We start from the raw sequence: 27,304 nt of genomic DNA, 5'->3' as shown, positions 1-27,304 counted from the left end.
TTGATGTTCAAAACACGCTTCACCCCCCCAAAAAAATCCCAGTCTGCTCTGATTGGTCAGCTGGCCCAGTCTGTTGTGATTAGTCAACCGAACCAAACTCTTCAGACTCCGCTCCAGCTCCGCTCTAACTAGCTTTGTTTGAGGGTGTGCCAAACTAGACGCTAGGTAAAGTGTCTTACTTGGTGACATCACCACGTTACGGAAGAAAAGGTGGTACCTCAATCAAGATGTTTCAGACAGTTCAGGAGCAGTGTTTCAGTGGGGGAGAGTAACTCCCTTCGGTGTGGACTTTGGACTTTGTAACTTTGCAGACCTTTACATACACAAGAAACTACATAACACACTAAAGGAAAGAGAAAAAGCACAAAAGCATAATAGGTTCTCTTTAACTGCCCATCCTGTTAAAAGGATTGCTGCGTGGAACTGGCTGACTGTCTAGTTGCTGTCGTTGTTAAGACAACATTTGTAGTCACAAAAGAACTGATGGATTAATCACAAACAAAAGTTAAGTAACATTTGTCCCCACAAGCCGGTCGTTTTATTCAAAATTTATTTCCACTTCATACAGAGAGAAAATAAAACAATGTTTTGTCCAAAAGCATGAGTCAGCAAATTTTAACATTTGATCCCACCGTTCCGACACTTTAGCGCCGATGGTATCATATGTTAACATAAGTCCAAAAAAAAAAACTTTTTTGAATTTGAAACATGAAAAAGAAAATGCACCATTACAGCCTGGATATTCAACACACACTGCACACGTTTTGTTCTTCGGGTGGCTTCTGTTTGCTCTCAGCATCTCCTCAGACGTTCATCGACAGCATCAGGAACTGTGAGGTGAAGAGAAAATAAACTGCATTCAAATCAATTCCCAGAATATTAAAATATCTAGTCAAGTGTTAAGAGAGAAAAGAAGCAAAACTTGTGATCAGAAAGACAATCACAGGATAAATCCCATCCAGCTGGTTTAACAGGTGTGGTAAAACAAACACATCAGTATCATTTGCAGAGATTAAAGGGCGTGGTGTTCCATGGATGTGGTTTTTACCTGCATGATGTTCATCCTCACTCGTCCCCTCTTGAATTGGTCCAGAGCCTGGAAAGCTCCTGGTCAACGGGAAGAGTTTAAGTTAGCTCAATAAATCTCTTAAAGCTGATTTTAACACCAATAAATCTTCACTTTGATCGTTTAAAGGCATTCATGTAGTTATTGTGAACTTAGTGGAGGATTTTATTTCAAATTTCTTCCTCTTTTATATGTACTGAACATGTTAATTTGAATTGAATTGCTCTTGTATAGATTTTATCTTTATTTCTTCTTTATGTATCTGTAGTTATTTCTGTCCTTGTGCTGCTTCACACCTCTGGATATAAATAAAGGCTTATTGTTATCTGAAATTAACATTTCATTAAACTATTGCAGAAGTACTTAACTCTTGTTGGTTAAAAGCAATGTGGAGGGTCTTAAATAAATACAAACTTTAATAACCTTAACATCAATAGATCTTCACTATGATCATTTTGAGGCATTAATGTAGTTATTTTATTTTAACGTACTGAACATGTTCTCCAGACGGACGATGCAGGTGAGGTAATCATCAAAGTCAATGTCGTAGTTGTCGTCAGCAAACCTCAAGCCCAAAAGCTGCAGGAGCCGGTTGTTCAGCTGCATACCTTCATGGGAACAAACACACAAGATTAATACACAAACACTAAATTAATCCCACAACCTAAAGACTACCATCTCTATTGGCTGTAGTGCTACTGCTGCTACTACCACTATATACTTTTATCACTTTTACTAATAATATTAATATTAGAACAAATACCTCTACTATAAAGTCATTTAAATTATAATAAAAGAAGATTAACTGCTTTGCAATCACATGTAAATCTAGTGAAACAAACATATATTTAAAAATATAAAAATATATATAATTAAAATACTTTTGAGTATTACACATTGATTTCACAGAACATGTAAATATACTGTCTTTTTTCTTGTTTTCAGATAACATCTTAAATATATGGAAAATATATGGGAAATTTGTTTTACAGTATATAATAATGTGGCAATAATGGGTGAATTCTATAATATAGCCTATTACAAGTATTACTACCATGTTTCACATTTCTATTATATTCATTATTGAGTATACAATATCTTGTATTATCTCCAAGAAAGTTCAGTTTTGAATTTTAAAAAGTAAAATTTCACTTAACAAAAAGAACTTAACTCAAGGTTCATTTACCGGTTTTTACCAGAGCTTTTAACTACATCACATGGTCTTCCCTAATGGACAAAGTTTTCTCAAAGTCTCCATGACAAATGAGGAAGCTCTATCCACCGAGGATGACCATGAAAAAGCTAGTAAGTGGACCTTGAGTTAGACATATATAAACAAAACATGTTGCACTAAAACATGAAAATGGTCTAATAAGAAAAGTTTGCCAAGAAATATAAAATAACAATTTAAAATGAAAATATTAAAGTAAAAAATGGTCAGAAAAATAAAGTGTGTCAGTAGTCGACTCTCACCTGCAGCTTTGAGAGCGCTACGAAGCTCGTAGGACGACATCTTCCCGGAGCGGTCGGTGTCGTAGGACAAAAAGAGCATCTGCAACAACAGAAGTTCATCTTTAACAACCTGAAGCACAAAGAACCACAAAACCTCCACTACCAGAGCTGATTTACAGCAGTAAATAAAGGAAAGTAACATTTACTCAAGTACTGTATACTTAAGAACAATTCTGAGGTACTTGTACTTTACTTGAGTATTTCCATTTCATGCGACATTATTTACTCTACTATTACTTCGCAGATTTAGATTATTAATACAAAATGTAAATTAACTAAAATATTATAACAGGACCGATTAAAGCACCATTACTGAGACAATGGCTCTAAATTCTTTAATTAAAAAAAAAAAAAAAAAAATAGGATTTGATTTTTTGGATTCAATTATTGAAATTTGATTTGCCATTCTGAACGCCGAAAGCATACATGGTGAGCACATATGTAATTCATATTTAAGAGTTACTCATTGACCTCCTCTGACCACACCCAACAGTGATGTCACAGTGTACCGAGTACACTGTGACATCACTGCTGCAGGTGACAGTTTGGACCACTGGAGGTTCAGACACCATTCGAAACTTAAGTTACTCTTTAACACGGCAAGTGGTGGAAATAACTAAGTACATTTACTCAAGTACTGTACTTAGGTGCAATATTGAGGTACTTGTACTTTACTTGAGCATTTCCATTTTATTCTACGTTATACTTCTAGTCCACTACATCTCAGAGGGAAATATTGTACTTTTGACTGCGCTACATTTGTCTGACAGCTTTAGTTATTTTGCAGATTTAGATTATTAATACACAATATAAATCAACTAATATATTTTGATGTTATTACCCAGTAGTAAATAAAGTAATATATATACAATATATATTAGCTCCACCTTTACCAGCTTCAACATTAAAGTGATGAACACATTAATGCATCAATAATTATAATCCAATAATATAATATAATATATATTATTCTGAAATGGGTAATTCTGCATAATGAGGTGGTACTTTAAGTATATTTTTATGCTAATGCTTTTGTACCTTTAGTAAACATTTTGATGCAGGAGCATCAGTATTTTTAAACTAGTATTACTGCTTTACTTTAGTAAATGATTTGAGTGCTTCTCCCTCATCTGATTCACAGTTTTAAACACATAAATCAATACGTACGATCCACTTCTTCATCTTTTCCCAGAAGACCTTAAACTCTTGGAACTCCAGCTTCCCTGTGTTGTCCACCTGGTTTACTGTCAAGGAAAAAACATTGTGGTAATCATCAAAATCATACTGCTCTTTTCTCCTTTAGTCTCCAATCTAAGTTGTGTTGTGCTTTTTTAAAATCTTATTTTCACAGTATTTATGTTTACTTATGTAGCCTGAAATCAAAAGTTTGAAACGAGTCAGTGAGTAATGTGGAAGGATACGTCCATCAGGTTGATGATACTGTTGCAGGTGCTCAGACTCAGGCCGTCAAACTTGATCTCTTTACCTGAAAACAAAATAGATTTGAAAAAGTTGAACAGTTGAACACTTGTTCATTAATTTGCATTACTAAAACGATAAAACATAGAAAGAAATGTAGGGAAAATGCACACATATTGTAAGATTAAAGGTGCCACATGCAGTATTTTGGCATCAAATTATTGCCGCACGTATTTTGCTATATATTAGAGCATAAATTGATAGAGAAGACAAAAAGCTTCTGCTGTGCCTTTTACATGAAGACACAAAGGGTTGCATTTGAAGGGAAAACTTTTGGATTGTTTTACAACATTGGTTCCCAACATTTTTGTCTTGTCATAAAATTCAATAATGTCTACTTGTGACCCCTAATAAAACCAAAGAGCAGTTTTTTCTTTCTCAGACTGTTAAGTTTGTGGATTGTTAGATAGAAAATCACAAAACATAATATGATGTGAAATATTTAATATATATCTTTTTCTTCAAATCAAATCATAATGACAAAAAAACAAATGAAACTAAAGTGAATCATTTACAAAAAGCTGTCAAAATACTTAATTCACTTACGTCTGCTGAGAACGCCGTTCAGCATCTGCTGGAGCTCTACCACAGAGATCGCCGCATCCTGTAGACAAACCAGAGTGGGAAAACTTTAATAATTACATATCCAATAAACAGTAAGCAACATTATTGTTCATTAGGAGTTGTGTTTCTGGCCGACAGATGAATGTAATATATTATTCTTTCTCTTTTAGCTCTGTTTTTGGGCTCCAACCCCAACTCCTGGGGGAAATATCTGGCTCTTTAGCTGCTAAATGCTCCACTATGTTCACCAGCAAGTCTCTAACTGTATCTGTCTGCTGTTTGCAGGTAGTGTACAATGAGTTTATCAGAAAACACTGAGATTGAACCAGAATTAACCAAAACAATGAGCTAAAATAAGCTAAAAAGCTCCATAATGCTGCAGATTTGGAGAGAGTTCTCTGTGGATTTGTGACAACAAACACTGTCCACATTACACAGAGCCATTTCATTCATTGCTATTATAAAGAATAAGTGGCACTCAATCTGCAAATGTAAAAGGTGGTTTTGTACTGAGCCAGGACAATGATTTTAATTCTGGCATTGAAAGTAAAATGTTTCTTGCCACCTTCAAGCCATAATGGTGACGGAAAGTTGAAACTGTATACGCCTATCCGTATGTTTATGCCATCTTGCATAAAACACATCAGAATGCAAAAAAAGAAAAAAGAAAAAGATCACAATTATTTTTAAGGCCTGTGTTTGATTTTTCAGTTCAGGTCTTGTTTACAAAGACATATTTTATTTTCAATGCCAAAATTTAAAGCAACTGTCCTGGCTCCATAATTGTGGACATTAATGCACGTTAATTGTTATTCAAAATTGCAATATTGCCAAAAAAGCTGAAAAGATTCCAGTGGAGAAAATAAAAGATTTAAGGGTATAGTGATAAAATGGGTCTTCAAAGTTGCCAAATCTGACGACAAAGTTGTTAAGTTGACTGGGACCGACCAAATGGTAAATGGACTACATTTATATAGTGCTTTTCTACTTTTCCGGACAAAGCCACCAATGGTGGCGGAGCCGCCATGCAAGGCACTGGCCTGTCCATTGGGAGCAACTTGGGGTTCAGTGTCTCGCTCAAGACAATACAGCCTCACAGCAGTTCGTGAAATAGTCACAAAATTTAATCTATTTGATTCGTGTACACAGACACGAATTTCCCTTTTTTTCGTGATGCTCAGCACGACTTTCAACAATATATTTTTCGTGCTTCTTCCCAAAAGTCCAGCAACACATGATGCATGTGTCAATTTCCCCTCCAGTCTTTTCAAATAAAACTACTTAGTTAGGTTTAGTAATAGATGGACTTGGTCAGACTTAGGCAACAAAACTACTTAGTTAGGTTTAGGAAAAGATCACGGTTTGGGTTTAAATAACACCGGAACTTAAGTACGGAAGTTACGTGACAAATACATCAACTTTGACTTCTAGTTTCACAGGGGACACGAACACCAGTCTCATGGACAAAAGTCTGGTGTTTTTTGACCCACCCATCACCCGACCTCCTCCCTACGCGGCGTTCACCGCTCTCTATACTTCCCACTTCACAATTACGTGGACGAATTGATTTCGTGATGACCATCACGAAAAAAAATTGAAATTGTTGTCTATGTACACAAATCAATACATTAAATTTTGTGACTATTTCACAAACTGCTGTGCAACTGGGCTGCTCAAGGACACTTTGACATGCGAACCGGAGGAGCCGGTGATCAAAACGCTAACCTTATGACATTCACTGGGATGAGAAGGTAAAACTCCAGAGACCCCTCAGGCCCAGGTCATGTGATCCAGTAGACCTCTATATTTACAAATGTAATATTCTGTGTAACACTATTGATGTTGTCTGATGTTTTCTTACGTCTCCAGCCAGCTGGTCGAACAGCCTCCTCAGGCCTTTCTCCTCATCTGTCTCCTCCTCTGGGGCGGAGGGCGGGGCCGGCTGGAGGAAACAACACAGCATCAGCACAGCACACAGGACTGGTTGATGGACTGAATGGGTGATTGATTATCAGTTCCTGGGTGATCTACTTACATCTGGCAGGTCAGCGTCAACGGTGCTCCCCATCTCTCTGTGGGACATAAACACAAGTTGTGATAAAGACTCAAAGAGAAGTCAGTGATTGCAGATTGGATATTGTTTAATGCTTTGTTTTTAAGCCACTGAAACTCTCCATTAAAGATATGTTTGGGCTAATTTGATTATGCATTCGATTTACAAAAAGATTTATGAAGGATTTAGCAGAAGAGATAAAATGTGACCAAAAAAGACTTTGACTTTATTACTCAAATTCAGTTCTGGTCTTGTAGTTTCTCACTAGGGTTTTAAATAGCATTGACGTTTTGTTTTTGTTTTTGATTTTTGTTCCTCTATGTTATGAACACTCACAGAGCTCCGGTCTTCTTCTCAGAGAAAACCCTGATGATGAAGTCGGCCTCGTGGTGGGGCTGAAAGGTGGTGGGGACCAGCAGGTATTTGCCAGGAGGCAGTGTGAAGCGCTCTGATATCTCCCGCATGTTGATGTAGGTCCTGCTGCGAGCCTTGGACGCATTGTAGCGGAAGAAATCTTTGCCCAGTTGGTCCTCTTCTTCTGGGGCCTGAACAGACAGAGACAGGAGATTCATTTAGCTTGTTCTAACTGGACAAAATTAATTAACACATAAGTACACATATTAGTAATATGATTGGTAAAGGTAGAGGAGTGTGGCAGAAGAACAAGGCCAGATAATTGACTGACAAAACAATGTACCCTCAATATATTCATATATTCAGTGGACCACAGCAATGCTGGAGCACACTTTTTGTAGATCTGTCCAAGGATTTTGTTTTTTGCTGCTCTGTCTATTTCTTGAAATTGCCTGGTGAAGTTATAGATTCCAGACATATAGTTTGTGCATTAATAAAACTTGTTACAGGGCCTCATTATAGAAACAAAGACATAGTTACCAGCAAATTAGATAATACAAAATATGAACTATTTACAAATGTTCCTCTTTTTAGCCAAGGTGCTCTTACTGCTTTTTAATCCGTCAATCAAACATTTTTGTTAAATAAGTTGTTTTCCATGATTCTGCTAACAACTATTGTTGCACTTGGCTTCAAATAAAGTCGTTGATAAAGGTGTTCCACAAGGATCAATATTAAGCCCATTGCTTTTTTTCTCTAACATGATCAATAATCATTTTCCAACCGCAATGTCTGGTTCTATGCTGATGATACCATCTTATATGTCAACTGATCTCAGGGAGACTTCCTGAAAAAATATAGCTTAAATAACGACATAATTATAATAATATGAGCAATTAGATATTTTAGTGTATTTCTTAATTAATCAGCAGTATTGCAGTAAAACATAGCATTAAACATATGATAAGAAATTAACCTCACTGTTTTCACAGGCTCTCCAATGTATCAAGCATGTTAATTACAAGATATCTATACCCATACAATTATACCCATCCACTTAATGTGTACTTAAAATATGTATATTTTTTGCAAAAAATTAGCTTACAGTAAGTATAACAATATACATTTCTTTTACAGTACTTTTATTTAGACAGTGTATTCTATAAAACCATTTTTATAGTATGCCTTATATTTGAAATTAGTAAATTTTAGTATAGTTAAAGGAATAGAAATATTTAAAGAACAACATGGAGTCCTGGCCCAAATGTTATCCGGATGAGTTGCTGCACTTTCATTGCTAGGAAACACTTAAATGTAGATTTTAAACCTTGTTGCAAGTCGCTTTATAAAAGAAAAAATGACACTATCAAAAGAGAAAGACTTCAAGCAGGAGTCTGAGGCTCGAATGCGTTCGGTTTCTTTCTGACCTCATACAGTGCGAAGCCAATGGTCTCCAAGTCCATGCCTTCCTTCCTCAGCTTTCGTCTGTTCTTCTGCATCAGAGCGATCATCACGCTGCACACGTCGTCATCATCATCAGCATCCTCCAGCTGCAGCTTGAACTGCGGGTTGGTCCAAAATGTGTCTGCGGATTGAAGATGCAGAGATTTAGTAGGCAATAGTTTAATGCCAAAAGCCAACAAATCAAATTTGGAAAAAACTAAAGATGAAATGTTGCCACCAAAACTAATGTATTCTGTAGTAAAGTGTAGGTGAATTTTTATTGGTTTCTTTCTCAGGTCATTCTCAGATCTGGTGGTCTCACCGATGAAGTTCCTGCAGCCTCCAGCAGTGGAGCCGCGGATCCAGTTTCCTTCAAACATGTTGACCTCCCAGTGGCGCTTCGTGTTGTCGGTCAGGGAGTCAGGGGTCATGTTGCAGATCTCCACCTTGTCGTAGTTCCTCTTGAAGTCATCAAACTCCATCCTGGACAACACAATCAATGTCATCTCAAAATACAGTGAAGTCACAAGAGTTCATCTTTGTCGCCTACAGTATGTGCTCAAAACACATCGCAACAGAGTTTAATTATAAAGTTTATTTATAAAGTATAATGTTCAAAAGACAACAGAATAAAGCAGATTTGAATGTGTTCATAAGGTCCTTAGATAATTCATGGCCTCCTGCAGTAAAGTTTGGGAGCCTGGATGGAGTCACTGTTCCTATTAGAAAAAGATATTTACTGGCAAGTAAAATAAAAAAATAATGATTTAATTTTAATAGTAATAGTAAAATCATATTACTGTAGATTTAAGTGTACAGCACAAAATGCTTAAAACCCGCTCATTAAAATTAAATTTAAAGACTCATGGCCTAAGATTATATACTTTTTTCCCTGTGTTTTCCCCTGGCATGAGAGGTTTGGGCACATTATATTGTGACTCTTTTTTATAGTGATTATTCTGTCTACTACATCCCTGCATACATACAATATATTTAATGTACAATCCTAACACTAAGACAAAGTTGTATACAATTAAATAGATTTATTAATGTTTAGTTTGGACCAAATTCATCACGCCGACTCACCAGAATTCACCGTCCTCTGTTGAATTCTGCAGGATACGATTTTTTTCTGCTGCGTCAACATAATTCCACTCTCTGGACCTGAAACAGACACGAGACAAAACAACCAGTTACAACCTTAACTTTACTTTCAAGGAAAAACAAAAACACATCAAGTATGAGATTTTACAGTAAAAGGCTTCAGATTAGGAAAAGTAGTTTTGATGGTGTGATAAAGAACTCAGGGTGTCACGAACAGAAACATGATGAGGTTACTTTTTGGAAAAATATCCAGGGTTGGTCATTTTACTTTCTCAGCTTAAGTCATGCAATAATACCCTAATACAGTAATCTTATAGGTATTAAATTACTAATGAAGATGCTCTTTATGACTTGTAAAATAAATTAGGGATTCCTGAAAATGTACCTTAATTTTCAATTTAAAGTGTGCTTTAAAATATTTCCTTTGACTCTGTTGAATGATGCTGAAGATGAAAACAGGAAAACACTCATTTACAGTCATTTTCCTTTTTTGATGTCTACAAAAAGTTAATTCTTATTTTAGTTTTCCAGATTGAATTGAATAATTGATGATACACAGATCCAAAATAACTACAGATGTAAAACGCCCACAAAGAGATGTAAAACAACCACAGCGCATGCAACATGACTGAAGAGACACACAAAGCATCTACAAAGAGATGCAAAATCGAATACAAGGATGCAAAATAGCAAAGAGAGACACAAAATGACCACAAAGATGAAAAACTAAAGAAAAATGACTACAAAGATACACAAAACCACTACAGAGAGACAAAAAAAACGACTTCAAAGAGACACACAATGACTACAGAAAGACATAAAACAACTTCAAAAAGATGTAAAATGACTACATAGAGGGGTGACCTGATAGCTGAGTGGTTAGAGCGCATACCACATGGGCACAAATGCACCGTCTTTCTCCACTATCACAGTCAAATAAAGGCATATAATGCCTCAAAAATAATCTAAAAATACTAAGGAAAAACCCACAACAACTACAGGGAGACACAAAACTTTTACAAGGAGATGCGAAATGACAACAAGGATGCAAAACGACAAAGAGAGACACAATTCGACTACAAAAAGGAGTAAAGAGAGATGAACAGCCACAGTCATTTTGTGTCTCTCTAAGTCTGGATGTCTTGCTCCTATAAAGGAGGGATGATGGGTCTTTTGCATGTCCGTTCCCAACGGCCTCATAATCCATCCATGTGTATGTGTTTTTTTCATGGATTTTGCAAGCTAAGATAAAGTAGTATTGTCCTTCATGCTTACTTGTCACTCCAGGGGCCGTTCCACTCGACCTGACCCCAGGGGTTTCTGACCCGGATCAGCTGGACCTTCTTACCCCTGACGTTCACCTGAAAATTTGACATAGAGTTAATTTATTTATTCTTATCATTGTTGTATTCCCTCATCACTATCAACAGGTCTGCATTGCTGATACTGATTCCAGTCATAAATACGTAAAACCAGTCTTACCTCCTCCACGCCTGTGATGGAGTAGGCATGTCCCTTCACCAGGCCGGTGGTCGTCTTGGCCTCAGACTCTGCAGAGCTGGAGATCTGGAGAAAAACCAAAACACCCAGGTGTTTAAAACAGAAGAGCTCGGCTGCAGTACTAAACTTCTTATATGAGGGGTGGAAGTAACGATAATGAAATGGTGTAAATAAGAGTCTTTACATCAATGGAGCATCCCATCATGGAGCCTCTGTCCAGGGCCTTCTTCATGATTGAGAACAGGTTGTCTGGAGCTTTCTTGGTTTCGTAATTTTCACCGACACCGCCGGTAAAATCCTCCATGGCCTCCATTGTGCTGCCGCCCTTCAGGGACTCGTAGCTGCCGTGCATTCTAAAATAAACACAACACAAATTTAACAAAGTGATATAGAGCCGAAGCCCAGACTTAAAGATTTACTTGTATTTAAAAAAGCTGTCACATTTTAAAAGTTGTAGGATTATGGTCTTGCCATGGATGTTTATGTTCCCCAGGGGATACATTTTGACCTTTTTGGTGACCCCATAGTACCCACTATCAGGCCAAAAGAGTCAACACTACATTACCAAAGTCTATGGACATTCATGGAGACCATGAACATCTGTACATCTTAATATGTCTGATAGTTGTTTATATTTCTGTCTGGAACAAAGTGGTGGACCAATTGACTGATTTAACTGATTGAGTAAAACTCTAACATCATGACATTTACTGAGCATGTTTATGCCAGTGGGCAACTCCAGGTCTGAGAAGTGAAGCCAATGCAGAAGTGCTTTAAACTTCTTTCTAATAGCCAGCAGGGAGCGACTCCTCTGGTTGCAAAAACAAGTCTGATTGTATAGAAGTCTATGAGAAAATGAGCCTACTTCTTACTTGATTTATTACCTCAGTAAACATTGTAAACATGAGTTTATGGTCTCAGTCGATAGTTTCAAGTCTTCTTCAATACAGCATGATGTTCATTTCGTAAATGATGGTCCCATTTAGAGTCAGATAGACCATAAAGCAGGGGATGCTTTAGGGTGTTTTTGTATTACAACGTTAACCCTTTCACAGTGTGTTTTCTGTTCATTAAAGTTAATTATAACATTGTTGGTCGCCTAACAATGTCTTATTCAGCATTCAGTTGTATTTTAACTCCACCCTCTTGTGTCACTTCTGGTTGCAAAAACTGAGATGGCGATGGCCAAAATGCGGAATTCAAGGCTTCAAAACGGCAGTCCACAAACCAATGAGTGATGTCACGGTGACTACGTCCACTTCTTACATACAGTCTATGGATTGTGCTCCCAGAGGAGGAACCTTTTTCAAATTTATACACTCTATGACCTTTCCTCAGGATCAATTCTCAGGACAAACTTCATCTAACAGAGCACAAATCCAATGAAATGTAAGAGAACTTTTATGCTCCCCAGAGGATGAACCCTATTTACTTCAATGCTCCTTTCATTGAACTCCACTATTGATGAAGGTGCTAAGAACGGCATCAGTTTGTTCTGTCCAAAACTTAATTATTGTGGATGTAATGAACAGAACAGCGAGCAGAGTTTCACAGTTTTCATCACATTTAGGCAGATATGATAAAATGCAGGTATAGTGTGATGTGAGTGTTTTATGTTTGTCATCTGTCACTGATAAAGGATGTTCTTACTTGGCGTAGGCTTTCTCCAGCAGGGCACTCCAGAACTCGTCGTTGGAGGCGGAGTGAAGCATGATGAGTTTGTCTCTCACCGACGGCAGCCTGTCGTCCACCACCACGTCCAGCCATCTGTTGTGATTCCAGAACTGAAGGACAAACAGAGAGTGTGTCACTAAACACTTTGTTGTTCATCCGCTACTCATTATTTATTATCTGTAACATTCAGAGGATCCGGGAGGTTTGCTTAGTTACACTTCAATTCATTAAAACATCTATCTAGTTTTTAAATATATATATATATAGTATATATATATCCAGTGTGTAAGTCTACGGTTTCTTGACCTAACTTGTCACATCAGTTTTTATAATTGTTTTAAAATAATCAGGTGGGATAATTTGATTTGAGTACCAGCGGCGATACTGTAGACTCTTGTCATCCTGGAAATGATAACTAAGTAGCGCTAAGGGATGGATGGATAATTTATTTTATTAAAGGAGCTTTGAACATTAAATGTTTATGCTTCAGCTGCTTCCTCATGTAGTTGCAACATATTAATTCCCATCCATTCTGCATTAATCTGTCATTTATTTGTGTCTTTTTCAAGGTAAAGTTTTATGATTTTCTTCCTGACAGAGACTAAACGTTTGAAAAGGACCACATGACACTCAGTCAAACCATCTCCACCTCATCAGTCTGCAGCCAATCAGCCGGCGGCGTACCTGGAAGTGAAAGATGCCGGCGTATCTGCGTTCAAAGTCCTGGTCGTGGGGGACGACTCGGGCTAGGGCTTCTTTTTTGAGGGTCAAGGATGCGATGGCTGCCAGGAGCCAGCAGTCCCCTGTGATGACAAAACAGGTGCATCATGGGTAAATGAGTGAAATACTGTATGTGTATACGAAAAGACGCTTGTAGACAACTTGAGTACCAACCGAGCTGTCCTTGGCAAATGTCTGTCCTGTCTGCACCGCCGACGATGAACTTTGGGTTGGCGCAGATCTCCTGTAGAGAAACAGGAAGAGAACAGGTTGGTTTATTTAAGAAGAAAAAAAGACAGTTGAGAGGTGACACAGGTGCCTTTAACAGGTGTGTTCACATTCCAGGCATATTAATCGACCTGAAATCCCAGTCAGTGAAACACACACAAAAAGCCACGCCAGCTGAAGGCAGCTGAAGCATTTACTCTGAAAGGAACGCCCAAGAGAGAAATGTGTATTCACTTTAACAAACACGAGTGGTGAGTTTTCCCCGGTTTACTCAGGTCAGTGTGTGTTAACAGGTAGAAATACTGGAATTGAGCTAAAACACACTCATTTTAAATGTAGAGTGACATAAGAGACAGTGCTAAAAAAGAAAAAGAAAATCAAGAAAGCTTCCACAAATGTCTTAATCTAAAGCTGATCAGCTAAAGCCAACCAAATCAAACGTCTGGGCTCGACTTCTGAGCAGCCACAGACTGTATTAGATCTGTTTTATTGCAGATAAAGTTGAGGCGTGTGGGGATAAAGTCTAAGTGTTTAAACTGTCCATGCACTTGGCACTATTTACACTGTTTTCTTGCAGAACTGGTTTTGCAGCTACGACTGGATTGCTTTTTTTGTATTAAAAGCAATAAAATCAACTTCGAATAAACTTGCACTTCATTTATTGAAAGCCATGATATCAGTCTTTACTGATTATCTGCCAAGCAAAACACTCATTTGGTCAACTGCTACAGACAGTTTTCATTTATTCAGGTTGGACTGAACCAGAGTTTTATATTAATCAAAGCAAGTGTTGACACATCATAAAACACTCTCAGCAGACAAACAGTTCACCCAGAAACCACAACATTTCATTCATTCAACATCTCAAAAACTAAATTAAAGAAACAAATTTGCTAAATTGAACAGATTTCAAGACATTTGGACACATCTCTGGCCCTCATTTGTCTGGATGCAGCTTTCACCGGAGCATCACCCCCTAAAACTTGACATCTAAAAGTGTTATGTGTGCCTACATACCTTGGGCCTCTTCCATTCAATATTTACAGGAACACTCTGGCTGTAGTAGAGCGAGGAGTCGGCAGCAGGGAAGTCTTCATCCTCAAACAGGACCCCCTTCTGCAGACATTCGTGCCTCAGCTCCTCATAGGACTTCCCACTCGACTGCGTATCCAGGGCCTTGTCGGGCCTGGAGCCCCCGCCTGACAGAGTGGACTGGAGAGGCATCTTCTTCTTCAGGAAGAAAAGGCTCAGTGAGTGGAGGAAGAAGGAGACGTGAGGTGGTGTGTGATTTAGGGAGTCCTTGCTGTGTGTGGGTGTGTTTGATGCAGCCTGTCAGGTTGGTAGGGCTGTCAGGAACACACCCTCCGGAGAGAAACTGGTTTGTCCTCCTGTGGCAGTGTACCTCGCCCCTGCTCACACTCTCTCTCTGTCTCTCCAGTCTCTTATCTCGCTCTGTCTTTGGGCTCGGCCTGCAGAAAAATGTAAGAATTCATTCCTGATGGTTTGGCAACAGGTAAATAAAGATTGAGATTTGGGACACTTAAAGGACCGCAGATGTGTTGTTGCTATTGACCTACAGTGTATTCATATTTATACTACTGTCTGTACTGTGTAGTGTATACAGTATATCTGAACTTCAGCATATTCATTCATATTCATTCATCATTCATGATTTGAATCTCGTGGACCTAACCTCCAGGGTAGGAGCCAATGCTACATAATAATGTCAACTTTACATTTTGCAAAGTATGGCAGATATTTATGGAATTTTTGGGGGCAAATGTTGGGAAGCAAAATGACCACAAAGAGAGACGCAAAATGACAGATAGAGGCCAGACGACCCCAAAAAGACACATAATGACCCCAAAGAGACACAAAACGACTACAGAGAGATGCAAAACGATCACAGAGAGATGCAAAACGACCCCTAAGAGACACAAAATGACCCCAAAGAGACACAGAACTACAGAGAGATGCAAAATAACCACAGACAGAGGTCCAAACAACCCCAAAGAGACACAAAACGACCACAGAGAGACACAAAATGACTTCAAAGAGACAAAACAGCCACAGAGAGACACAAAATGACCTAAGAGAGATGCAAAATGACCCCAAAGAGCTGCTAAGCGACCCCAAGGAGACACAAAATGACCACCAAATACGAAACGGACACAAGGAGACACAAAATATCACAAAGAGATGAACAACAACTACAACATGTCTCTTTTAGCCTGGTTGTCCTCCTATAGAGGACTGATGAGGGGCCTTTTACATGTCTGTGCTCAGGGGCCCATTGTCTCATAGTCCGTCCATGGTTACAGATGACAGTGTTATATCGTGTACCTCATGTCCCTTCCTCCTCTCTCTTTGTCTCTCTGTCTCTGAGCAATACAGACAGAGTCGGGGTGTGCCATTAACGTCGTCGGTGCTGCACCCTGCCACCCACATCAGTCTGACACTCACTACTCACTACTACTACAGGTCGAACTCCTTTCCGGCGACTACGACATTCCTGCAGCACAATCAACTGGATTCTTTACATAGCTTAACATGAGTATGTATTTACACAGTTACTGTATAGGTTGTGTTGCTTGCTGTCAGGTGTTTTGGATACAATAATCCACAAAAGTGCGTGTCCTTTTTGGATGTGACCTTAAATCGACCTAAATTAGAAACAGAATATCCTGGTTGAAGGAGGTGAGCAGCATCCTACCATCTCTTTAACTACCTCCACCTGGACAAGGTGCACTGCAGCCTGAGGGGGGCAGTAGATGGCAGAGGTGGAAGAAGCACTCTGATCTATTACCTATGTAAAGGTAGCAATACTACAGTGTAGAAGTACTCTGTTACAAGTAAAAGTCCTGAATTCAAATGTGACGAACTGAAGGATGAAACGTTCCTTTTACATACTTTAAGTACATTTTGCTGATACATACTTTTACTTCAGTAAGGTTTTGAATGCAGCAGGGCCGGCTTAAGGCATAGTTCATATAGGCGGTTGACAAGGGCGCCACCTTCTGGGGGGTTGCTGGTCACCCTCTAAAACAAAAAGAAGAAATGCTAGTGGGCGCCCTTCCTCATTTTCGGCATTGAGGTGACAAATGTACAAATAAAGAAAGAAAGAAAGAAATACCCTCTTCACCCTGTAACTCTCATTGTAGTGAAACTGACTGAACACGTTTAAGCCAACAATATCGGGGACCAATTGTTCATTTATATTATAATAAATACAGTTATTTATGAAAATAAAGGACTTTTACTTGTAGTAGAGTATTTTCAAAGTGTGATATTACTACTTTTACATCTGAATACTTCTTCCACCATTGCTTTAATCCCACCATCATGAAGATTATAATGTTCAGTATTTGATTTTGTTTTTTTAAAAGTGTTGGTTCAACTGTATGATAATTCTGGAGACAGCATTTTGTGGTGCTATTGAATTGTATTGCGTTATACTGACAGCTGTTTCTATAAGTTTCTATCAGTGAGGGTAGGCTAAATAACAAAAAACTTTGTATAATGCAATAACGGTTTGTTTGTTTTGTTATACATGATCTGTATCAATAGTTCCCTTCCGTACTTATTTAAAGGTTGACAGTCTTTTCTGTCATCCTGGAGTTTAGTTCAAGGATGAGTCCGTTCTTAGACTTTAAAATAAGGATTAGATTGCTTCCACAACCAGCTGATCCACATTTAAAGACTTGTCTGTCCAGTCTGGTACGTCAGGTTTAACGACATCAGTATCGGGGTGTTTTATATACAGTGAAGCTGGATCACAAGATGAGGCCCAGCATAACAAAAGAGACTCAAACCAGCATGACACAAGTGACAAAACAAAGACTGACTGAAGCATTAGTTCAAATAAATTCTGGTATTTATTCCTTGTTTTGGGGCTACAAGAGGGAACAAAAGTTTACTGACAAAATATAAAGGAGAACTTCCAGGCTCAATTTATGAGTGAAACTTTCAAAACAACTAAAAAAATACAATCACACTTTGAATGTATGAAATCAGTTTCCAGGTCAGTATAAGTTTAGCCCTCGTTAAGCACAACCTGGATGGCGACGCTTTGTAGCCAAAATATTACAAAAATACAGTATTTACACTATTTAAGCATTGCACAGTTCATGCCACTCACAGAATAGTGCGAAAAATACAAACTTTGATTCTTAGAAATTTCCTCAACAAGGCTATTTACACTTTTTTTTTATTACTCAAAACCTACTCAGGCTTAGAGACAAACCAAGAGAGAAGAACAACCACTTCCTGTTCTGGTGTTTTAAAGTTCACATAGTCACTTTTGTATTTGACCTTTGAGACCCTTTAAAACCTCTTAATACAGTCTCTAAAGTCCATGAGCATCAATGCAAAACAAATTTTCTGAAAGTTTTCTTCCTGTTAATGTGAATTTGTCCAACAACAGCAATGTCACTGAGTATTTACGATCATATTCTCCGTGTATGCAACGGATTGACCAAGTGAGAGCTGTTTCACTTGATAAATTCATTTTAAGCATGGAGTGGGGAGCAGATGAACGATGAGCAGGTAAAACATAAAGAGAACTATAAAGAAACAGTCCCGCAGTTTGAGAATATTGTTCTTTGCTGTCTTACCCAGAGTCAGAGTCCAGAACTAGGACGGGTTATCAAACCTTAATAGAGGAGGAACTTCCTGGTTCTGGTCCAGAAGTCCTTCAAAATCATATTGACATTTGTAACTACTCTAATAACTAAAACTACAGCCTTGGAACAGAAAACTATCCAATGTCGTCGTGTATTCAATAACAATCTTTTCTTTTGTACCGACCAAAAAGTGTCTGTAGCACCAAGTATCAAAAACTGTCAAGTGCCCAAAACCAGAATTAAATTTCTGGTCATATTTGTAATCTTGTTTACTTCATTATAGCTCCTGATTTAAATTAGAATGTTAGAGGGCAAAGTTCTTGTAGGTCTGCTTGTGTTCACATTTTAAATGGATTCTTTTGTTAAATGGAAAAAACTATTTCCATTTTTGTAGTATCCAAGCTAAGTATCCAAATCAAGATTTGTTTTGGTACTTTGTTACTGAAACTCGCTTTTATTTATATCAGGAACTATCTGAAGTAAACAAGATTACAAATATGACCAGAAGCTAGGCTAAACACATCCTCTCTCTGTACTGGACGCACAGCTTAAAATGACTTTGGGTAAAACAGCTCAACAAGTGTGTTTCTCTAAATATCATTTACACATGAATCGTGGTAAAGCAGGTGAAACTCAGTACACTGTTTACTGCAGAGGGTACTCCAAATATTCTGAACACCAGGGAACAGTTTATCCCATAATACTTATCGGTGCAACCTATCCTTGTAACTCCTGTTTTGGTATTGAATTTTTGCAGATTAAAATGTAGTTTTTTTTATTCAACAGGAACAATATTTTCCAACAGTCATATTTTAAATGCTGCTTTTATAGATCAGAAAACGTGTGCATGACAGCAGAGTTAACAGTTTTCGACCACCAAGGCACCGGTGGAACTGAGGCTACATCCACACTAATACGTTTTCATTTTAAAACAGCGCTTTAAACGAAAACGATCTCCGTCCAGACGAGCGCTTTAGGGCAGTTTCAGAATTAATCTCCGTCCCTACTACCACGCCTGAAAACTCATATCACATGACCATTCACGTACACTGGGCATACGCGTGCCGGCGTAAACAGGAAGCAGTGCTGGACATGGGAATTGATGCAAAGCGCTGGAATAATAGCTTGACTCCCGCGCATGTAGGCAGTTGTAGCGTTATGAAATGCAGTTTACCTGAACAACAGCTGCTAGCATACACAACAAGGTCAGCAATGCTTGTGACCCATTATCCATGTTGAAATTAACCATTAGTGGTTCATTTGTTTTCTTCCGGAAAAGGTTCACGTGACGGGGTGTGGCGAATCGGGAAGGACACGTCATGACTGGTAAGACCCAATCAAAAAGCGAACGTGGGTGTCTGCGTCATTGCTTTCAAAGGTCTCCGTTTCTGTCCATCCAGACTAAAACGCAACTCCGGAGTTTTGAAACTAAAATGGGGACAGCAGCGCTTTCAAACGTCTCCCTTTAAGGGGCTTGAAAAAAGAGTAGTGTGAATGCTAGGCATGAAAGTAGCAAAAGTTATGCGTTTTAAAACAGAAATGTATCAGTGTGGATGTAGCCTGAGGAATTCTGTAATACTGACATCTAGTGAAGACGCTTTGGTAATTAGACAATACCACCAATTACAAATGATAACTTATCTATAAATGAGACTTTTCTTTGCCAAGAACTAATAAGGAAAACCAAAATCTGACTCCTGTGCATGTGGCGGCATTTAACCTCTCAGTGAGTGATTGGCTCAGGGAAGAAAACTTCAAACAAACATCTGGAGAAATTCAAACTTCTCTCCCAAACATCAACACAAAAACCAGACAGCCGTGGCTACTGTTCTGCTTTCTCTTGTGCCGTTCCCGTCACCAGCAGCAGGTTGCAGGCCATGAACTGGACGTTCAGCACGTTGCTGGTGTTTCCAGTGTAGAGTCCCACCAGTTCGCCGGACGAGCCGTCAGCTGGCGTCACGCCGTGGGAGTTCCGGATGTCCCACACCCGGACTGAGTTGTCTATAGACGACGACGCCACCAGGCTGCTGTCTGGGCTGAAAGACAGGCTGGTGACGCTGTCGGTGTGTCCGCGCAAGTCTTTGAACAACGTCCCTGATGCTAAGTCCCACAGCTTCACCCTCTGGTCCTCGCCGGCGGACGCCAAGTACTTCCCGTTAGGTGAGAAAGCGAGTGACAGCACAGGGCCACGGTGGCCAGTGAAGAGGCGAACAGACGCCCCCTGCTGGGTGCTCCACAGCCGGACAGTCTTGTCTGTGGAGCCAGTGGCCAGGTAGTTCGAGTTTGGGTGGAATTTGACACAGTCGACGTCGGCAAGATGCCCGGCGTAGAGCCGCAGCGGGTAGGTGCGGGAGAACGTCCAGAGGCGGGCGGTACGGTCATGGGAGCCGCTGGCGAAGTAAAGGCTGCAGGGGCTGACGTCAACGTCCCACACCGGGTAGGCGTGGCCCTGGTAGAGCGCTGTGTTGGTGAAGCTACCAAGGTCCCAGTAGCGGATGGTTGTGTCCTCAGAGCAGGAGAGCAGGCCGGAGCTGTCCGTCAGGAAGGCCGTACGAAACACCGGACCACTGTGACCTCGCAGCGTCTTTACCTCGCTGCCGGAGCTGTCTTCTTCATCCACCTGAGGAAAAACAAAAATGACATCCGTCCTATAGTTTGAAAAACTCTAATGAGTGCAAATGGGATGTATGTGAAAAAACAAAAACAGTCAATTTGATCAATTACAATTTGTAGTTATAGGGATGCAGCTAACAATTATATTCATTATTAATTATTTCCTCAATTCATTGTTTTGTCTTTGTCCGAAAATTGAGAACAACGCCCCTCATAGTTTCCTGTCGACCAAGAAGTCATTTTCAAATGTCTTGTTTGTCCAACCAACTGTCCAAAGCCCAATTTAAAAGATTATAGAAGATAAAGCAAACAGCAAACATTTGAACTGAAAAAGCTGGAACCAGAGAATTTCCTGGTCATTTACTTTATCAAGGAAAAGTGCAAAATATTCTGTGGGTCAGGGTTCTCAAATATGAGGATTTGCCAGTTTATTATTCAGAATAAACTGGTAATTTGAAGACATCACACCGGGCTCTGGAAACTTGTGATGAATATTTTTTTACATTTTCTAAAACTTCATAAACTAAGAGTAATTGACTAAGTCAAAAAGTCCTAATAAGCTATGCATATCACAAATTGTAAAAACAATGTCAACTGTGCAGTAAACTTGCTGTTACCGACTTAAAGCAAGCTGTCATCACTACATGATTAAGACCGTTTGAAACGACCATCAGAGGATATTTATTCCGTCAGTCAACTCACTTCCTCCTCCATTACGTCACAGGCCAGGTGGATGAGCGACACGTCAGCCTGGTGCGGTTTGGCCTTCAGCTTTCTGGCTCGGAGGCTCCACAGCTTCACCGTGGAGCTGTCGAAGCCGGCGGCCAGCAGCCGGCTGTCAGCCGAGACCTCTGCGGTGTTCAACATCTGCTCCGTGTGATGGAAGGCGTAAAAACACACGGTGGTGAGCGTGGGGGGGCCCTCACGCACTTTCTTGATGCAGTCCTGCAGAGCCTCCAGGGCCGCCTCGCTCTGTGGGATACCTGCAGGGACCTCCACCCCCTCGCCACCCTCCGTCCCGTCTACTCCCGCCCAGGAGGAGGTCGAGTTTGGGGCGGCGGTCGCCCCACCAGCTGCGCCATACAGCTGGTAGTCTGTGCGCCTCGAGGCGGTGACCTCCACCTGCAGGTGTGTACTAAGGGCCCTGCAGAGGGCGCTGGTGTCCTCACTCTGCAGGTAACGCAGCAGGTAGCTGTACGCCGGCTCCGTCAGGTGAACCACGTACTTGTGCTCCAGGAAAGCACTCAGCTTGGGGTTGGCTGCAACGTCCTGAGCGGTGAGAACATGGCGAAGCTGCTCTATGGTGGTGCGCTGCTCGTTGTCCTGAAGAAAGGCGCTGTGGAAACGACTGTAAAAACCATCTACTGCCCCCTTCAGGCCGCAGTGCACCAAGTCCAGGTGGAGGTAGACGAAGAGCGGGTAGAGGATGCTGCTCACCTCCTTCGCCCAGGATATTTCTGTTTCTGATTTATGGGAAATGAAACGTATTGTGAGGGAAGCATCCAAAGAGGATTTGGTGGATGCCATTTTCCAAAACAACATAGAGCAGACATTTTAACCGGTGTGGTAATCAGGAAAGCACACTCATTTTCAGCTAAGGAATTCAGTGACAGCAGGAATGTAAAAGAGGTACCTGAGAGAAAGGAGCGCAGCTTGGAGTACTGAGTCTCATACTGCTGTGGGTCAGACTGGCAGGGTGCAGCAGAGACGATGTTGGCACATCCCGACTCTGTCTGCACTGCTCAGAGAACCAGAAAGAGGGAGAGAAGAAAGTACAAGAGAAAATTAAAAAAAGATCATCATGTAAGTAAAATACTCAGAAAAACGTAAAATGTACAATATTTCCCTCTGACATGTGGTGTCGTTCATCTGATGTGAAAGATAAATGTCACCATCATCATCATCTTTGAAGTTTGCTCACCTGTGAGGCTGGCAGCCATCTCCTCCGCTGACTGGAAGAGCTTGGCTCCTTTCAGGGAGCCATCAGTGTCCACATACTGCCTCCTCTTCAGGTACTGAGCCACGGCATACTGGATCTGCTCAGTACGAACCCGCTTCATGACCTGAAAAAGAAAAGAAAGTGTCACACACACCTGAGGGAGAGAAGAGAAGACACCTGCACATCACTTTCTCTCTCAGTCTGTCAAACCCACCAAACTGTTTGAACAGTTTCTGGTAGGCAGAGGATTGCAAAAGACGGTGCATGTCTGTTATAGTGCTTAAAATCCGATTCATCATCTTCATGACAATATTAACCCTCCTGAACATCTTCCCAGTAGCTAACTAGCCTCTCCTGAGCATCTTCCCAGTAGCTAACTAGCCTCTCCTGAGCATCTTCCCAGTAGCTAACTAGCCTCTCCTGAGCATCTTCCCAGTAGCTAACTAGCCCCTCCTGAGCATCTTCCCAGTAGCTAACTAGCCCCTCCTGAGCATCTTCCCAGTAGTTAACTAGCCTCTCCTGAGCATCTTCCCAGTAGCTAACTAGCTCCTCCTGAGCATCTTCCCAGTAGCTAACTAGCTCCTCCTGAGCATCTTCCCAGTAGTTAACTAGCCTCTCCTGAGCATCTTCCCAGTAGCTAACTAGCCTCTCCTGAGCATCTTACCAGTAGCTAACTAGCTCCTCCTGAGCATCTTCCCAGTAGCTAACTAGCTCCTCCTGAGCATCTTCCCAGTAGCTAACTAGCCTCTCCTGAGCATCTTACCAGTAGTTAACTAGCTCTTCCTGAGCATCTTCCCAGTAGCTAACTAGCCTCTCCTGAGCATCTTCCCAGTAGCTAACTAGCTCCTCCTGAGCATCTTCCCAGTAGTTAACTAGCCTCTCCTGAGCATCTTCCCAGTAGTTAACTAGCCTCTCCTGAGCATCTTCCCAGTAGTTAACTAGCCTCTCCTGAGCATCTTCCCAGTAGTTAACTAGCTCCTCCTGAGCATCTTCCCAGTAGTTAACTAGCCTCTCCTGAGCATCTTCCCAGTAGCTAACTAGCCTCTCCTGAGCATCTTCCCAGTAGTTAACTAGCCTCTCCTGAACATCTTACCAGTAGCTAACTAGCTCCTCCTGAGCATCTTCCCAGTAGCTAACTAGCTCCTCCTGAGCATCTTCCCAGTAGCTAACTAGCCTCTCCTGAGCATCTTACCAGTAGTTAACTAGCTCTTCCTGAGCATCTTCCCAGTAGCTAACTAGCCTCTCCTGAGCATCTTCCCAGTAGCTAACTAGCTCCTCCTGAGCATCTTCCCAGTAGCTAACTAGCCTCTCCTGAGCATCTTCCCAGTAGCTAACTAGCTCCTCCTGAGCATCTTCCCAGTAGCTAACTAGCTCCTCCTGAGCATCTTCCCAGTAGTTAACTAGCCTCTCCTGAGCATCTTCCCAGTAGCTAACTAGCCTCTCCTGAGCATCTTACCAGTAGCTAACTAGCTCCTCCTGAGCATCTTCCCAGTAGCTAACTAGCTCCTCCTGAGCATCTTCCCAGTAGCTAACTAGCCTCTCCTGAGCATCTTACCAGTAGTTAACTAGCTCTTCCTGAGCATCTTCCCAGTAGCTAACTAGCCTCTCCTGAGCATCTTCCCAGTAGCTAACTAGCCTCTCCTGAGCATCTTCCCAGTAGCTAACTAGCTCCTCCTGAGCATCTTCCCAGTAGTTAACTAGCCTCTCCTGAGCATCTTCCCAGTAGTTAACTAGCCTCTCCTGAGCATCTTCCCAGTAGTTAACTAGCCTCTCCTGAGCATCTTCCCAGTAGTTAACTAGCTCCTCCTGAGCATCTTCCCAGTAGTTAACTAGCCTCTCCTGAGCATCTTCCCAGTAGCTAACTAGCCTCTCCTGAGCATCTTCCCAGTAGTTAACTAGCCTCTCCTGAGCATCTTACCAGTAGCTAACTAGCTCCTCCTGAGCATCTTCCCAGTAGCTAACTAGCTCCTCCTGAGCATCTTCCCAGTAGCTAACTAGCCTCTCCTGAGCATCTTACCAGTAGTTAACTAGCTCTTCCTGAGCATCTTCCCAGTAGCTAACTAGCCTCTCCTGAGCATCTTCCCAGTAGCTAACTAGCTCCTCCTGAGCATCTTCCCAGTAGCTAACTAGCCTCTCCTGAGCATCTTCCCAGTAGCTAACTAGCTCCTCCTGAGCATCTTCCCAGTAGCTAACTAGCCTCTCCTGAGCATCTTCCCAGTAGCTAACTAGCCTCTCCTGAGCATCTTCCCAGTAGCTAACTAGCTCCTCCTGAGCATCTTCCCAGTAGCTAACTAGCCTCTCCTGAGCATCTTCCCAGTAGCTAACTAGCTCCTCCTGAGCATCTTCCCAGTAGTTAACTAGCCTCTCCTGAGCATCTTCCCAGTAGTTAACTAGCCTCTCCTGAGCATCTTCCCAGTAGCTAACTAGCCTCTCCTGAGCATCTTCCCAGTAGTTAACTAGCCTCTCCTGAGCATCTTCCCAGTAGTTAACTAGCCTCTCCTGAACATCTTACCAGTAGCTAACTAGCTCCTCCTGAGCATCTTCCCAGTAGCTAACTAGCTCCTCCTGAGCATCTTACCAGTAGCTAACTAGCTCCTCCTGAGCATCTTCCCAGTAGTTAACTAGCTCCTCCTGAGCATCTTCCCAGTAGCTAACTAGCTCCTCCTGAGCATCTTACCAGTAGCTAACTAGCTCCTCCTGAGCATCTTCCCAGTAGTTAACTAGCTCCTCCTGAGCATCTTCACAGTAGTTAACTAGCTCCTCCTGAGCATCTTACCAGTAGCTAACTAGCTCCTCCTGAGCATCTTCCCAGTAGCTAACTAGCTATAAAAGAAGCTAATGTGTTTACTAAAAGGCATTAAACATTAAATACACCCTTAATAACAATCTAAATAGACATGTCACCCTGACATAAACGTGGAAGCCTGAAACAAAGCATTATTATATATAAAGTCAGTGAAATGCAGCTGGTTTCAGACTGGAGGAGGATGAAGTGAGGTGAGCTAGCCGGCTAGCTCAGTGCTAGCAGCAGCGGGCCTGTTGGCTGCTAGCTTTTAGCGGGATTGATCCGGTGGTTCCGTACCTCCACCTCCACCTCCTCCTCCACCTCCTCCTCCACCTCCTCCACCACCACCACCACCGGGTGTTAATCGGTAACTCACTGCATATCGTGCTGTTCCTCTCCGTGCTCAGTTACTGTATGAAGAGATGTTGAGTCTGTAGTGTTGAAGCTACTCCGCTGCCTGTCGTCGCTCCATCGTGGTTGTCCGCCCCCCTGCTCAGCCTCCATCAGACCATGCTAGGCTAGCTAGCTCTCATCTCTGATGGGTAACAGCCACTCGGTAATCTACTCGTCATCCTGGCGTTCCCTTCATAAGGGTAGATGTTACTTTTACTTTTTAATACACAGGTTGCTTGTGAATTCATCCCAAATCTTATCTTAACCAATACTAATACATCATATTTTGTTTGTTGATTATATTTTGTATTAATAATCTGAATCTGCAAAGTAACTAACTTTGATTAGTTACTTGCTAGGCAAATATTGTACTTTTTACTATAGTAAAGTATTATTATTACTTCAAACAAACTAATGTATACATTAGTTTGTTTGAAGTAATAATAATAATAATAATGATAAAAATATTAATAAGCGTATATCCATCCAGATATTTAGTGTTTTGCTGTTAAATAGCTTTAAAAAAAAATATTGCTACAAATATTACTCTATTTATTTATTTATTTTTGTGAAGTGCGGGACCTATCACAGGAGCCTCATGCAAGCAGGGCTGTCACAAATTGGAGTTACAGATCATTCATTGAAGTCAATTCTAACCTTGGGAAATTGTGAAACAACAGAATCTGTTATAATTTTTCTCCATCGCACTTTTTTTTCTTTTTAAACCTTATTTAGAAACTTCAATACGGTAGTTACATAAATATGTTCAGATTTTTCATTGCAAAAAAATCAGTAAATATGTTTCACAGTATAAAAAATATAGAAATAAAATAAATTATACAACAAATAAAATGTAAGAGAAGGGAAATAAAACAAAAAAAAGAAGAAAAAACAATTGGAATACATTTGAAATGTCTGAATAATTTCATTTAAAGGGACTGTTTGTAACTACGCTGTTCAGACTCAGACTCAAACACAAACTACACTGAAGCACCAAAACCGCAAAGTTATATCTATGAAGCCTGTCTTGCAAAACAGTGTTGGTTGCGGTCGCAGGACGCGGGGGAGACCGTAGCTTTGGTCTCCAGGGCCGGAGTCTCTGCTGTACTCTGCACCTATGCCTGCCTGCCTTCACTCACACGCCACGCTCGTTCTCGCTATTTCACTCCACTCTCACGTGCATGCACGCACACTACACACTGCAGAAGAGTTAGTTTAGCTCTGAGAATATCTAGTGAATGTACAGTGGATATTT

The 27,304-nt window shown here is 40.7% G+C and overlaps 2 protein-coding genes across 3 annotated transcripts; both read right to left on the bottom strand.

Annotated features, from left to right (window-relative positions):
- Positions 1–505: 505 nt before the first annotated feature.
- On the bottom strand, positions 506–15,007 carry capn9 (calpain 9). Its single transcript, XM_037765906.1, has 20 exons — positions 14,715–15,007; positions 13,644–13,713; positions 13,434–13,552; positions 12,726–12,859; positions 11,260–11,428; positions 11,058–11,141; positions 10,851–10,936; positions 9,558–9,635; positions 8,794–8,954; positions 8,456–8,613; positions 7,011–7,219; positions 6,657–6,693; positions 6,483–6,563; positions 4,604–4,661; positions 4,000–4,064; positions 3,746–3,814; positions 2,540–2,618; positions 1,558–1,674; positions 1,049–1,107; positions 506–830 (listed from the first exon to the last, which is right to left on the bottom strand). The coding sequence occupies exons 1-20, from the start codon at positions 14,919–14,921 to the stop codon at positions 804–806; spliced, it is 2,067 nt and encodes a 688-aa protein (XP_037621834.1). The 5' UTR covers positions 14,922–15,007; the 3' UTR covers positions 506–803.
- A 2,546-nt stretch (positions 15,008–17,553) lies between these two features.
- On the bottom strand, positions 17,554–26,297 carry taf5l (TAF5-like RNA polymerase II, p300/CBP-associated factor (PCAF)-associated factor). Of its 2 annotated transcripts, none has more exons than XM_037765167.1 (5): positions 26,033–26,297; positions 22,854–22,995; positions 22,566–22,670; positions 21,635–22,395; positions 17,554–20,939 (listed from the first exon to the last, which is right to left on the bottom strand). In XM_037765167.1, the coding sequence occupies exons 2-5, from the start codon at positions 22,990–22,992 to the stop codon at positions 20,142–20,144; spliced, it is 1,803 nt and encodes a 600-aa protein (XP_037621095.1). In that variant the 5' UTR covers positions 22,993–22,995; positions 26,033–26,297; the 3' UTR covers positions 17,554–20,141. The 2 variants fall into 2 exon arrangements, with proteins under 2 accessions (XP_037621095.1, XP_037621097.1); XM_037765169.1 differs by lacking the exon at positions 26,033–26,297 and adding an exon at positions 25,776–25,908.
- Positions 26,298–27,304: the final 1,007 nt, after the last annotated feature.

The sequence above is a fragment of the Sebastes umbrosus genome, chromosome 3 (genome assembly GCF_015220745.1).
Source record: "Sebastes umbrosus isolate fSebUmb1 chromosome 3, fSebUmb1.pri, whole genome shotgun sequence".
NCBI classification, from domain to species: Eukaryota; Metazoa; Chordata; class Actinopteri; order Perciformes; family Sebastidae; genus Sebastes; species Sebastes umbrosus.
The sequence above is the reverse complement of the archived record's forward strand: the minus strand, read 5'-3'. Positions and strand labels throughout refer to the sequence as shown.